Below are 15,006 nucleotides of genomic sequence, written 5' to 3' on the forward strand. Positions count from 1 at the left end.
TTGACCATTTTTGAGAGCTCTTGTGCAGCTTGCTACAATTGGGCAGTAAGTAGGGATGGTCCACTGAGTTGACCTCCTGCTATGACATTCTGTGTGCCTGGTGCCATGCAGAAAGTACACCTGTTGATTGACTTGGCTCATGGTAGCCCGTGGAAGAGCCCTTCGCTTCGGCCCAGGCATGGAATCTTACTAGCAGTCAGGCCGACACGAGCCCCTCGTCATACTCGATGGGTTTGGTCAGGATTCACTCATGGAGGGAGACCCGGAGGAGGAAGTCGTCCTGAGCGTCAAAGGACCCACGTTGTCAGTTGTGCAGTTGTGCAGTTGTGACCACGGATGTAGCACGAGTACATGTAGTAGTGGATTGGCTTCTTCTGTACCGAGCGATTTCGCAACGCCAAGCCTGTTGGATGCCCGCTCATCATATCATGTCAGGGAAGACCAGAAAAGCATGAGAGCAGGGCAGGCTTAGCTGGTCCGGCTTACCTACCATAGAGAATATGAGCGTCCCCTGGAGAAGTATCAGAGGTAGGTTTTGTAAAGGCTAGAGGGGTCCTAGGTAATCCACCAATGGTCGGGAGTATAGAAGAGCATCCAGGTGCAGGAAATACCTGTGATCATGGTATTGAAGCCATGGCCACTGCTCGGGTTACAAGCACTGCCACCAATACGGCCGCAATTGCTGCACAACAGGTACCAATGTGCTGCTCTACCATCAGTTGGTTGAGCCAAGTCAGCCAAAATTTGCGAGAGAAAGAGAGAGAGAGAGAGCAAGCCCCGTCCGATGGTCGGCAATTGTGTGAAGCCGTGGACGGACAAATCCATGCGGCGAGCTGGACTGGTGGATGGAGCTGCCCAAGTCGGCGAAGGTGACGGAGGAGGCGAAGAAGACATGGCAGAGGAGAGGGAATGAGGAGGGGGGACTTGCGTGAATGAAGGAGCACAACTGACTTGATGTATTATTTGTCGTGGACTTTTTGCCCTTCGCCCGTCTTCGTTACACCCACAATTTTGACCAAAAACCTGTTGGGCCGTTGTCGAACAACAATTGTGCTCAGTTTGGTATGTTTTTTCGCACCTGTGAATGATTTAAGAGGGTGAACAATAGTGAAAACAAAGTCGATTTTCTGTGGACGACTGCCCTGGATGGGGCTAGGCTTGACCTTGTGATGAAGATTTGGTAAGATTCGAAAACCAACCATGATGGCATCCAGGGAGAGTCGATCTTCTAGCAATTCGGATCGAATCAGCATGAATTCCAATGATGGTGAGTGTTCCGTTCAAAAATACCGTCTTAGCTGTCTGGATCACGCTTGTCTCCAACACCGGGGGGGTCACCCGTGCAATGATAATTGTATTCTTTTATGATTTACTTCAGGCATATCCCACTCACCGACTTACGTCTTGGAACATCTGGCAACATTTTCCGTTTCGCCAGAGAACGACCTGATCTACCCGGCTGACGGCATGAGGCGTCTCTTGGCTATGGAAAAGACTAATGGCATTTGGACGCAGAAAATGTTGATGCGAATCGAAAACAAGTTGGTCAACATCATGGATCATGAGAATAAGGACATTGTGGAACAATTCCCTTTGGCGCTGGTGAGAGAGCCCACCGCCTTCACGAGCACAGACCCAAAAGAGCTGTACAACAACATCTTGATCTTCATTGTGGGCCATCCTCCCGGAGAAAGCCCAATTCCGGCCGAGATGCACATCTTTCAGTGCGTAAATGTTCGAGCTCGCGATGTGGTCGAGGACATCAAGTCCTACCACGGGGGCCGAGGGGGAGCCTTGTCCCGAAGTGGCCAGGAGATTGCCGTCGGGGATCTAACGCCCTACGGCGGAAACGGCACTGAGCGCTCACTGCGCTCAGCTCAAGTGCCCTTGGCTGCTCAGCTGGATCCCGAGCTCCGAAAAGGGGATTTGGATGGTGACGAAACGAGTTCCACCTCCAGTGATCGCTACGAGAAAGATGTTGCCATATTGAATCGATGCTTCGACGACATTGAGAAGTTCATTGCACGCCTCCAACATGCGGCGGCGGCATTTCGGGAACTTGAAAAGAGACGCCGTAGCAGGAAATCAAAAAAGAAAGACATGGGCGACGGTATGCTGTCGATGAGAGCTAAACCTCCCCCGGAGCGCGAATTTGTGGATATCTTCCAAAAATTTAAGCTCTCTTTCAATCTTCTGGCCAAGCTCAAGGCTCATATTCATGACCCCAATGCACCCGAGCTCATTCATTTCCTCTTCACGCCTTTGGCACTCATTGTTGATGCGTCTCATGATTCTCATTACGGTCCCAATCTCCCGGCGAAAGTTGTGGCTCCCCTTTTAACGGGCAGTGCCGTTGAGCTTCTCATCAACTGCCTCACGTCGAAAGAGAGTGAATTGTGGCACTCACTGGGCGAAGCCTGGTACATCCCGGCTGAGGAATGGAAGGGGTATGTCCCACCCTACAGACCTGTGTTTATGGATGGATGGAGTCCTTCCCATTTTGTGGATGAATCCGAGAATCTGACCAACAGAAACTTTCATCCTGAGGATGAGGAGGATATTGATCAAATCGATTCGCACTCGCCAATGCCTGGACGTCGCAGCCACCACCATCATCATCATCATCACCAACAGCATCATCCGTCGGAGCCGCTCAGTGCCGATTCTGACGTAGAGCAACAAAGGGGCGGTCCTCCATACCGCTATGGGCGAGACAGCCGGTTAGGATCGGAACTATCGACTAATTCACCTGACCCCCGAAGTAACGGCTACGAAGATCCTCGGACGCGATTTGAAAACCAGCAACGCGCTTTCATGCAGCACCTCTTGAAGCAAGGCACCAAAGTGGTTCAGGTCACTTATCCACGAACTGCAAACAACGATAAGGAGCTCAGTGTTGTTCGCGGGGAGTACCTAGAGGTTTTGGATGATACGCGCAAATGGTGGAAAACCCGTAACATTCATGGGCAAGTGGCTCATGTGCCTCATACTATTGTGGCAGAAGCAGCCTTGGATTTTGGGCCTGGTCGCCATCCTGGGGAATCACGGGGAGCCCGTGGTCGACGAAGTGGTGGGGGTGGTGGGGAAATGCGATACTTTTAACACCAACAGCCACATATTCACACACTCAACCAATCTGAAGAAGAGCCTGCCATCATCTTATTCAAGTTAAATTCAAATTTTGAAAGATATCGTGGAAAGAAGTTTGTAACCTGTTCAGTAACGCATGCCAACACTTAAAATCTAATGTGCCTAAACAATCATTCCTCCCTATCTAATATTGATAAGAAATATAGGCAATTTAAATTATTAAAACTCTATACCAATTCGTCCAATAGGGCTCAAATTTCAAACCTTACACAACCCAAGGCTTAGATAAAACTTATTTCAAGATGACATTTTTTCCTCGATAAGGTCACAAAGACTGGAGCTCTTCAAATTCACTTGAAGGAAAGTAACCCGAAGGACGATTATGCCTCAAGAAAATGTTTGTCATTTACGTGCCAATCAGTCGCAGTGGACAATTTTGTGACACAGACTAGTTATGGAAACCAAGAAAACTGACGTGTCCAAAAGTGCATCAAAGGAGTGCAATTATAAATAGTTCACTATTCTATTGTTTTTTTTTACTAATAAGCTGTTCAATAACTAATACAAATTTCAAGTAAAAATGACAACAATGAATTGAATTCCAAAATCTAAATAAAAAATCAGTTGGAGTATTCACCTGGAAATTCTACTCACATTACACTACAATGTAAAATTAATTTTCGTTCAATCAATATAAAAGCAACAATGTACTCAGCTTGTTATTTATTAGGGAGCGGGCACATAAGCCAAATGAATGAGCTTTCAAGACCCAAATCGGTAAATAGCAATAAGCGAAATGACAAATGAATTAGCAAATAACCGAAAATAAATCTAACAGTGACAAATAAGCGCCATACGGTTTGTTTCTTTTCCAGATTGGCAAAAACCACAGCAGAAAAATTGAGAATCTTTGAAAATAAAAAATACTATTCAGCCTCTAAAGCATTCCTAGAATACTTTTAGGTTTGTCTATGATAATTCATTGTTTATGAATCCATGACAATGATTATAAAACCTTGAAAACTAGGATAGAAAGTAGTTGTTTGCTAGATTGTGGTGCAGTACTAAGGTGTATTGAAAGATATCTTTTAGGTTATCAACATGTAAAGTACGAATTTTCAGCTGCATAGGCTAGCCAGACAGCACCACATTCAGTATGGGAACTGCCATGGTTTGAATTCATCTAGTCTCTCGGAATCTTCATTAACAAAATTGTTCCTCCTTATAGTCCTTTTCGTTGAGCGGAGGCAGCGCCCTCTTGCTACGTCTAAATGTGGACAAACGAACTTTGAAGCGAGAGAATATGGGCTAAGATACCAGGCTTTATCAAGGGATTATCAAATGATCAATTTATTGCTGAAGTACTGTGACACAATGATCAAGCCACCAACTCTTCTAGGAGACGTTTCAAATCCTCTATGGGTAAATTTCAAACACTTATGACATGTAAATAAGAATTAAACAGGAAGTTCTGTACTGCATGATAGAAGGTAACGCAAACTCTTTTGCAATCATCATTCTCAACAAAATAGTACAAGGAAGTGCACCGTTTCCCAAGTTTTTGGTTTTACTTGTTATCAGAATTTAATGGAAAAAGATGATGATGAAAAGCTGCTGGTATGCTACAAGTATACAAAAAGTAGTTTTATTCTTATTTGGATATCAAAAAATGTCTGTAATTTTACCCTTCTAGGATTTGAAAGGTCTCTCAGAGCTGGTGGTGTATTTATAGTGTTAGCATGGTTGAGTAATAAGTTGTTCAGCAAAAAGTAACCGGTTAATTCCGGCATCTTAGAGTGCATTCTCGCGATTCTATCATTGTTTGTCCGCTTAAAAGGACTAAATGACATTCAGGGCTCAAACCAAACATAGCATAATGGAAAGCGAATGCTCTACAAATACACTACGTGTTTTTTAAGACTTAGTTAAAAGCAAATATTCTGCCAAACTTACTATGATCTCATCTCGTGAACTAACAACTCAAAAGCCAACAAAAAAGTACCTGATACTAGACTAGAACCGGAAAACAATAACTAAATGTCTAAGAAAAATCTAAAACAATGAGTCAAAATTTGTCATTTTTTAAAACGGGTTTGGAGAGGCTTATCTATAAAATGCAAAAAAAAAAACTTTGCTCACCAAGGTAAGTCTTTTTAAGATTGATACCAAACTTGAAGAAACTTTTGAAGTCTATGAACTCATTTCTCCTAACCAGCAAAGCTTTTGAGCCCATTTATGCTGAAAAATTTGTAGCACGTCATTGAGGGACTAGCCAGTCACTGGCCGGTCAATGTACTCTAGTTAGCCAAGGTTCTCATAAAGGTAGATCACTGCATTTTACTTAACAGACTCCATTGTATTGTATAAGGTTCCAAAGCAAAGTTTTAAGTTTGAAGAGAAAAGCGAGGGCTTGCCCTAGCTTTTCTTCAGACGAGAGGGCATGATGAATGGCAAACGCATCTTTTTGAGATCTGAACTTAAATAAACTGCATACAAAGAACGTCGCCGCTATGGACTCTTGAGATTAAAGCACAAAAAGAACAAGGATGCCCCTAGCAGAGGTTGAGAGCGTAAAGTGCGTCCTCTAGAGCCTGGCTTCAAAGAGGACGCTCTATCTTGGTCCTTGAAAATCACTGAAATGGGGGCCTTCTGTTGAAAAGCTGAAGACACCAACATCTTCCAATTGGAATTATGGATAAGTTCTTGTATTACAAGAATGCATTATTGCTTGTTGTTTGCTGGAATTATCATTTGAATTTATCTTAATGCCTACTGCCAGACAAGCCTTGCTTCTGCTTTTGCCAAGCCAACCTCCTGTGTCTGCTCTTATATTTTATGAAAGAAAGGGAAAGGAAAGAGAAGACGCACCATGTAAAGGGAGAGTCTCGTCAGCTGAGACTTTTGCTGGCGCTATTTGATAATTATTTGCCACTTTTTTTCGCCATTTGTCTGGAAGTACTGCTCAAGAGGACACATGAAGTTCAGCTCTTGGAGGCGCCACTTTCCATTTCTTGAGAGTCAATTGAATATACAGTTTTCTTTTACAAGAACCGGTTTTCAAGGTATAATTTTCCCTCAAAACCACTAATGGTGGGGTTTGGTTTCCTTTGCTTGCCGGAGAGGGAACTTTGCACTTCTGAAAACCGGTCCTTGTAAATGAAAATAAACTTTTCAAGCTTGTGCAAAGGTTTAGGATCAGTATTCAGAAATTGCAAGTAAGGCTGAATTTTCCAGACCAAAAGGCACGAAAAATGAGTTTGAAGAATGTATTAAAACTGCAAAAAGTTTCCAACAGCCTCGAAAAGCTTACAATTTCGATGCTCATTGGTGAAATTTGTTGACAAGACGAGTAGAATTTTAGAATTGCGAGAAAAATCGTTAATTTTTCAAAAAGTTTGGAAAAAGAGGAATCTACGGGGGAAAAGAAAGAACCATTGAGGCCATTGTTATTCTGTAAAGTGAATAAAAATGGCACTTTTTCTAAAGTAATGGGAATCATCGAGACCCTGTTTGAGAGATGGAGAACCATGGTCTGCAGTCTATAAAGTACCATGATTTGAACGGCTACCAAGCGGTCCCAGAACTCGATTCCAATGATACCTGACTCCAACTCGGATTGCTGAACGAAGAGCACAATGCAAGTCAAAATCCAAATGAAACGTGATATGAAAATCATTTGTCAGATGAACAATTCGCGCATGGAATAAACTTCTTCGGAATGTGAGGTACATCAAAGGGCACCAAAAGTTCAAAGATACAATTAATTAGCCTAATAATAATAATATAGCTTAATCAAACCCCGCCTTTGCTTGTTTTTTAGGATAGGATTTTGCATAAACATAAGTACATCACAATTTCGTAATCAAACCAAGGCTCCATGACTCATCTTACCCATGCAATACTGTTCACATACCTATATCCGAGTCCTACTTCATATAATAACCACTGCTCCGGGACCCAAAACGATGCCCTGAGGATCATTTGTGGGACTACAGCCAAAAGGATACCACCACTGTTGCAGAGGAAAATGCCTGAAAGCATTTTCTTCTGGCAAGTCCTCGATTACTAATGGGAATGCTGCCCTCATTAGTACGAAATGAGGAGTCATTTTAACTTATTTTTACATAGAAATCATACGTGATCCATCTACGACTCAAAGCTTACAGATCTAGCTAGCCCTAAAAAGAGTAGAATGTGAACAATTTTAACAAGCGTGAAATGGAATACAAAAGGCTTCGATGCTACGCACTTCATATTTTTGATGGACGCTCTTTGCCTAACCAGAAAACAATTACTGAATATTGAAAGGAGATGAAATTGTCCCCTTTGATTATGAGCTCTTGCAGTTAGGTCATTCAGGACGCATTGTGATCGCAACGAGAACAATGAAAGCTTAACCTTTTTCTTTTGCAAACTGTATTAGGTGGCAGGTCGAGGGTTGGACAATTTTTGACTTTTCCTTTCTCAAACTTAAGATACCCATACATGATCTCAAAAATTATGAATTCATGGCAGCATTTAAAAATCCTGCCCTTATTACGGGATAGTGACTCTAGATCGTCCAAGTTGTAAGCGTGATGAAAAAGCATCTACACTGGATGGTCGCTTTCCAAGGGTCTCAATTGAGACAATACGATAAAACATTAAAATGGGAAGGGACAAGGGCACGGATAGTCTCGGCCATAATATTTTTTTTCTTTACCCTCAAAAGGTTGAGAGCACCTCAACCACTTCTACGAGTACGAAAGTTTGGTGCAATAGACCCTTTAAAGATAAAGGAGTAACCCACTCATCCCCAGAAGTGATGGTGTTTGAACACCAGTAGTTGTAGTACATAAGGAACTTCCATCCGCCAGCCAGCAAGCGGGCCTGAATCACCTGAAAGTGCGCCGAGAGGTTACTTTCCTGGCATGAGCGCTTTCAACCGGCATCACATGGACATTCAGCAGGTAAATTTCAGGTGTAAATCCGTACTCGTACCTACGTAGTTCGTAAGTAAGTGAGTAAGTAAGTAGCAGTGGAACTCATTGGCCGCATCAGCCACGCGAGAAAGAGGGACGGAACCTCAGTGGACGACTTGTGTGGATTTCGCTGATATATTCTTCGTACGCCAGGAGTTGCTAGTCAGTACGCTAGTACCGCCTGTACGTGTATTAGCTGCTGGATTCGAATTACTCCATTTTCCTAGCCAACCAAGAAGAAAGTGCAGTTTGAATGTTAGTTTGTTCCGAGTCTTTCGACAGTCGATAACAGTAGTGGGCATCATCATCATCATCATCATCAACAACATCATCATCATCGCCTTCATCATCATCCGTGGTGGAAGACCGAGTCATAGTCAAAGTCCCATTTCTTGAATCGTCAACACCCGAGAGCATATCTGAATAATTCCTGACCTAGGGACATCATCAATTTGTATGGGATGGTGTACTATGTGGAAGACAACAACAATCTCTCGGATCTGCCCGATTCGTGGAAGGGACGGAAATTGCCAGGTAAGAAAGCCAACCTGCTGCTCAGAATGAGTAAGTCATCATCAATCAAATGAGTTCAGTACTTTGCACTAGTATGCAAAGTACTGGATCAAACGGTGTCTTGATGAGATTTCTATTTACGGTACGTAGCAGCAGCAGCAGCAGCAGCAGCACCAATAGCGGAGTAGTAGCAGAGTAGTAGCAGGAGTAGTCCCAGCAAAAATAGCAACAATAACAACAAAAGCCACAACAACAGTCAAAGATGTGCATTGGTTTCCGCTTAACGAGAGTTCACCACGTATATTCAGCCCTACTGCCTGAGAGAGCCTACATACACTGTACATGAACGTACGTCGTATATATCGTTTCTCTGTGAGGCCAGACCACAAAGATTAGGTTTCAATTTGTTCGAAGATGATCATGCGTTTACGGCTTTTGCCCAGGGCATGGTATACTCACTATACTGTCTTGTGAATGGGATTGACTACTAGTATGAAGGATCGACGATCTAATGTTAGTCGGCATGGTTTAAGACGTGAAACCGACCACATTTAATTCACACTTGAACGAACGCATGTTCGACATAAAGATCGACTCACTTGGCGTTTTTCGGCGTATTCTGTTCATTTGCATCAGATGTGGACATCTGGCTATCTGTTCCCGAACGCCAGAATTTCTCCCCTGGCCTACAGAAGGACAAGATGAACAGAACAAAGGCATATCGCCGTCATCCTTTTATTCTTCCCCAAAACTCATGTACATACGTGCCCCTCTTGGCCAGCTTCCTATGCGATTTGGATTTTCTGTCTTTGGCCGGTATTAGCCGTTCCCTACTATGCCTGGTGCTGTAGCTGCTGAAGCGCCTAAAAAGTAATTGTGAGTTCAAGTTTCAGTTTCTTGTTCTTCTCTGTCTGTGTGTGTGGGTGTGTGTGGAAACTCACTTCACCAACGTTTAGGAAATTCCACCCCAGATGGTGGTGAACTTTTGAGTTGGGAGCAAAAAGGAAACAAAGACCTCCTCCTTCTCCTCCTCCTCCCTCCGTTGTTGGTATGGTGAAGAGAGGAAGAGAGCTCCTATGGTGCCCTGGGTTATGCCCATAAGCATGCATGGAGTACGCAAAGCTGAAAGTCTTGAAACGAAATTGCTCCCCGAACAGACCAGGCTTGGCCCAAACAAAGTCCCAGTCTGTCGAGGGTGAAAGAACGAACCGGGTTCCATGGAGAAGGGGTAGTAATATGAATGGGGAAGGAACTAGGAAGGTCGTTCGGATGCGGGCAAACGAAGGGGGAAAACGTTGGCATTTGTAATTGATAATCTGGTCGTTGGCCTGCTTGCACTTGGAATGTCGGACTTACTCCTCTTCACTTCTGGAGCTCTGGTCAAGAACAATAGATAGCTGCTTGGCCACAGTGCTGGTACATTCCAACACCAAAAATACCGCGAGTCCAGACGAATATAGCTCTGCATCATTGAATCGACCCAAATATGGGATATGGGTTGAGCTCCAGCTCCAGCTTGTCTCGCTCCCCCTCCTTAAAAAATACCAAGCTCTTAGTTGCCACTTGAATTTGCCACTTGGGTTTATCGGCAGAGCAACATCATTCTCCCAATGCGAATCCATGGTGACCTCAACCTGACCTTTTTGGGGTGTGTGAATCTAGTTCTGAATATCCGATTTAGTTTCGAGCCAAATTCTCACCGGAGTTGAATTTCAAACCTCTGGCCGCCAAACAGGGAAGATGATGAGGAAATGGACAATCTCTAACCGAGCGGATTCGAACCACAATCGGATCAGTAATATGTGGGCATAAGTCCTTATTTGCATGCCATACGGCAGGAACCTCCAAAGCTCAAGAATGCCTTAGCTCTGGATTCGCATACCAAGCAAGTGCTTGATAGACCCGGCTAAATTGGGTCCGCTCTCTTAAATGGCTAGAATGGGATGGTGCCGATCCCGGTGGACCAGACAGGTCCCTTCTCCTCGTTTTTTCCTGCCCCTTTTTCTCCATGTTCATCTTGAGGCTCATGGCTGCTGTCGTTACGAATGCCGGTAGGGTTGTTCCTGGGGATGGATGGACTCGACCAGGAGGAGGAGCAGGGGGGAGGGGGGGAGGTTATGAAGGCGGAGGACGATCTCTACGGAGAGTGGTACGACCAGAGCAAGAAAAACGAGAACAAGGGGAGGAGAGCACCCTCGTTGTCCCAGACGGGCAGACCGAAATCCATTCAGACTCGGTTTTGCTCGAAACACGCCAACACCACTCCGAGTGAGTGAGTGAGTGAGTGAGAACTCAGAACTTACTAGTGATGCATGGTGAGCGTGAGTGTGAGGGAGTGCCTATGTGAGTCAGAGCGAGTGAGTGAGTGAGCGAAAAAAAAAGGTTGGAGCTGAAGCTGGAGGGAGAGCTGGATGGAGAGAACAAGAGAGAACTTGTGAGTTAGGTGGGGAGACGGACGAGGAGGCGAGAGAAAGAAGTAGCACCGAACTTGTAGCAAACAGACTTACTTGCATGTAGTACTCCTTCCATGTACTGACGGTGAATGGTACGTCGTGAATCATCTATCTAGCATGTAAAGGGAGCAAAGAACGATCGAAAGCAAGAAGACCACTGGACGACACAAAACCGGAAAAAAAGTTGTTCTCAATCAAGAAGCCAGTTGGCAATTTGGTTGAGGTCAAACCAAAACTGTTGGTGTCAAGCCTGAACCGAGCACGGAGTGCCAACGTGAATCAGCATCAACGACGCTTTCATTGATTGGTTCCTCCAAATCCGGTGATTGTGAGTGTCATTGGAAAGGTAGGAAATCGTTCCGGCAGTCAAAACAATCGGTCGGATTCCCCAGACTGAAGAGGATTAGGCTAACGAACCAGGATCGTTGATCATTGAACGCTGAACAGCCATGATCCAGTTATCATCAGACCATGATGTGCATGTGTTCCATTTGGTGCCTTGATTGAAATTTGCATTTGATCCCGGGTTGTCATTTCAGTTGCCGCCATGACGGGATTGAGCTTGGAGTCGAACGGTCAAGGAAGTCACGGAACGACCTCGGCCACGGAAAAGGGCTGTTGGACCATCGGCTTGATCAGCAGCAAGTTCAAGTACTTGAGTGCCGAAACGTTCGGCTTCCGAACCAACGCCAATGGCAAAGCCTTAAAGAAGAAACAGATCTGGATTCTGGAGCCCACCGGGGATGGCGAGAGTGTGGTGCTCCGATCTCACTTGGGCAAGTATCTGGCCGTGGACCAATTTGGCAACGTCACTTGCGATCAGGTTCGTTCCAATAGCTAATAATGAGGAGTGACCCTTTGAAACGCGAGACCACACCGATAGGGGATCATCACGGTTTTCATCTCTTTCACAGGAGGAACGCGATGAATCGTCAAAGTTTGAAATCTCCGTTTGCGACGACTTCTCGGGTCGTTGGGCCTTCAAGAGCCTGACCCGGGGCTATTTTCTTGGCGCTTCTCAAGACAACATCCAATGCAATGCCAAGTCCCCCGGGGATGCCGAGCTTTGGTTTGTCCATTTAGCCGCTCGGCCTCAGGTGAATCTTCGCTCCGTGGGACGCAAACGATATGCCCATTTGTCGGAAAATCAAGAGGAGATTCAAGTCGAGGAAAATGTGCCTTGGGGCGAGGACACGTTATTCACCCTTGAATTTCTCGAGGAGGCCAATAAATACGCCATTCACACCTGCACAAATATGTATCTGCAAAGGGATGGCAAACTCACCCCTGAAGTCAATAAGGTGGAAAGTCGCTCGTTATCTCCTGAGGCTCTGACCAAAGCATTCAACTAGCATGGATCATCATGTTCACATCATCCCTGTCCTATTTTCAGGATTGTTATTTCTCGGTGGAGTACCATGGAGGATACATTGCTTTGCGGGATGCTGCCGGGCAATATCTAGCCCCCATTGGATCCAGAGCTGTCTTGAAAACCCGATCCCGAGCCGTGACCAAGGATGAGCTATTCTCTTTGGAGGATTCTTTACCGCAAGCCAGCTTTGTGGCAGCCTCCAATGACCGATATATTTCCGTGAAACAAGGTAAGCGCTCTAATAAAAGTGAAAATTTTATATGCCTGTAGTGATTCGGAAAAATCCCCCCTGACCTCTGGACTGGTTCTTTGTTGCTTTGAACCAAAATACCTAAGCTTTGAACCTTGAAAGCTTCGTGTCCTTCTTGGAAAACTTGCGGTTCACGGAACATATTGTCACGAGAATGAACGCTGATAATGTAATTTCCCATCGCTAACAGGAAGCATTTCTTGCTTTGAGATTACGTGCAGTTTTTGAAATGAAACTTTAGTAACATAGTCAAATGAGGGACTAAATTGTGAATGTATTGGTTCCAACTGAGCCGTAGGCGTGCGATATGTGCATTTATGTCGCTATTTGTGACGAAGATTCCTATCAAGTCAGTTTTAGTTTTGCCAGTTGGCAAAATTCAAGCTCATTGGCATTTTGTGAGGAATTGTCCATCATTTGCAATCATTGGACGGAATGATACAATAACCCAGCAAGCAAGCAGAAGGCAAATTTTTCCCAATCCTCATTGGTGAAAAAGTTCAGTTGAAAGGTTTAGATTTTATTGAATGCGCGTCCTTGGCTGGTGTGACGAAAACTCTGACGCTACTTTTTTGTTCATGCGTATAATGGGAGTTATTCGCATGAACCATTCTCACTCGTCCACATGAATTTGTTCAATCTGTACAAATGCGGAAAATCCTCGGATATGTTGAAAAACTCCACTGTCAATGAAAACGACCTTGAAGAAGAATTTTGTTTCCCAACACATTTTCGGGGCGTGTTTTTTTTCTCAATCTCCTTGTAAGAATGAATCTCTTTCTCTGTCACTCCCTGTATGTGTGTAATCCACATCTTTTCAAGGCATCTTGAAGAATTTACACACAATAGCTCCACAAAATTGAGGAAAGGAAAGAGTTTTTTCTGCACTACAAGTGTGATGAATGAGAGCAGTTTCCTTCCACCCTTTGAAAATGACAGGGACTCTCTTTTTTTCATTGAGTCATACTTTTCGAATAACTCGCTCAACTTCATGTGTCATCAATCATCAACATTTCTGGTTTTGATTCAATCCGATCGATCGTGAAATGTCAATGGTGTTTGGCGAAAATTTCTAGTGCCAAAGAACAATAAACTTTCCCCTCAAGTGGAATGATTCTTCGAGAGTGCTGAAGTCTGAGAATTCTTCCTCGTGACTGAAAGGAGGAATACAGGGCTCGTTTGGTGACTAGCTAGTTGGCTAGAAACACCAAAAACAGACAGAAACTCTGGCTTTCCCCATCCTTACTTGGCCATGCATTGAATGCTAGTTGGTCATTTAATTACAATATGGCAATATCATTTGTACTTTTATTGGTTCAATCAACCTGATCCAGGATACTTTTTTTTTTAAAACACATGGGCGGATGAACGTTGCGTAAACATTATCAGGATGGTCCCAAATGCGACTCAATTATTGGTAATCCACTAGTGTGTTCAAGAGGGGAAAGGGCACGTCGTCATCGTCGTCGTCGTTATCACCACTACTGGTTTACGTAGTGGTATTACTGCTAATACTTCTGCTCCTACTACTGCCACCTGGCTGGGATGCTCTAATTGCCACACGAACCTATTATATCAAATCGACCAATTTCAACCATGGCAAAACTAAACTGATAGCTCATGAGGTCAACAAAAAAATTCGGCTCCATCAACCGTAAAATGACTCCATCCGTTTGAAGGGAGCGAACGCAGCAATGCCTTGTGAACTCGATGCATACGTAGACAAAAAATGCTGTTGGAACTGTTGTTCGAGATAGGCATGGATGGTCCCGCTCAAGGTTGCTCGGGCTTGAAGATGTGGGTGTTAAATGTGCATCTGAGAAATCGAAGACGGATTCGATCCCTGATGATTGCGATCTGTTACGTGGCCATTCTGTTGAAAACAAAAGGATTTTGAAATGTTCGGAAACCTTACTTCACGGAGGGCTGATGTCGCACTTCCAGTGCTTTAAGTTTTGTGTATTCTGTCTACATAGAGGAGTTTTGTAGTAGTAGTAGTAGTACTAGTAGTAGTAGTACTAGTAGTAGCATAAGTATCAGCATGAGCAGTGGCATCATCAATGACATCAGCAGTAGCACCAAGTAGGATGGCAGTTGACGGCGACGGCCCTCATTCTAAGAACGACCAACCACCGATCGAGTCTTGGAACGGCTGGAGCTTCCATTTAAAATTGCACTTTCAATCACTTTCACCCTTGAGCTGCTTCGATTCTTGGTTGGTGGACGTCAGACGTCTGCGTACAATAGTTCAGTAATACAATTTTCCTGCCCATCCACATGTGCAAGTGTGTGAGTAAGTGCACGTACATACGCTGGAAAAGCCTTTCCATTCAGGTGATGCTACTACTACCTCTTCTTCCCCCCCCC

The 15,006-nt window shown here is 44.4% G+C and overlaps 2 protein-coding genes across 3 annotated transcripts in view; both read left to right on the forward strand.

Moving 5' to 3' along the window:
• The first annotated feature begins 445 nt into the window (after positions 1-445).
• On the forward strand, positions 446-3,315 carry LOC131893669 (epidermal growth factor receptor kinase substrate 8-like). Its single transcript, XM_059243778.1, has 2 exons — positions 446-1,267; positions 1,379-3,315. The coding sequence occupies exons 1-2, from the start codon at positions 1,201-1,203 to the stop codon at positions 3,100-3,102; spliced, it is 1,791 nt and encodes a 596-aa protein (XP_059099761.1). The 5' UTR covers positions 446-1,200; the 3' UTR covers positions 3,103-3,315.
• A 5,075-nt stretch (positions 3,316-8,390) lies between these two features.
• The window catches only part of LOC131893677 (protein singed-like), an 8,632-nt gene continuing 2,016 nt past the window's right edge, over positions 8,391-15,006 (forward strand). Inside the window, exons 1-4 of one of the 2 annotated variants that reach the window (XM_059243790.1) lie at positions 8,391-8,585; positions 11,557-11,840; positions 11,932-12,318; positions 12,411-12,618. In XM_059243790.1, the coding sequence (XP_059099773.1) occupies positions 8,513-8,585; positions 11,557-11,840; positions 11,932-12,318; positions 12,411-12,618 (952 nt within the window). In that variant the 5' untranslated portion in view covers positions 8,391-8,512. Of the gene's footprint in view, positions 8,586-10,884; positions 11,364-11,556; positions 11,841-11,931; positions 12,319-12,410; positions 12,619-15,006 lie in introns of those variants that run through there. The other variant, XM_059222281.1, reaches the window with a different exon arrangement.

Source organism: Tigriopus californicus, chromosome 1 (assembly GCF_007210705.1).
Source record: "Tigriopus californicus strain San Diego chromosome 1, Tcal_SD_v2.1, whole genome shotgun sequence".
NCBI classification, from domain to species: domain Eukaryota; kingdom Metazoa; phylum Arthropoda; class Copepoda; order Harpacticoida; family Harpacticidae; genus Tigriopus; species Tigriopus californicus.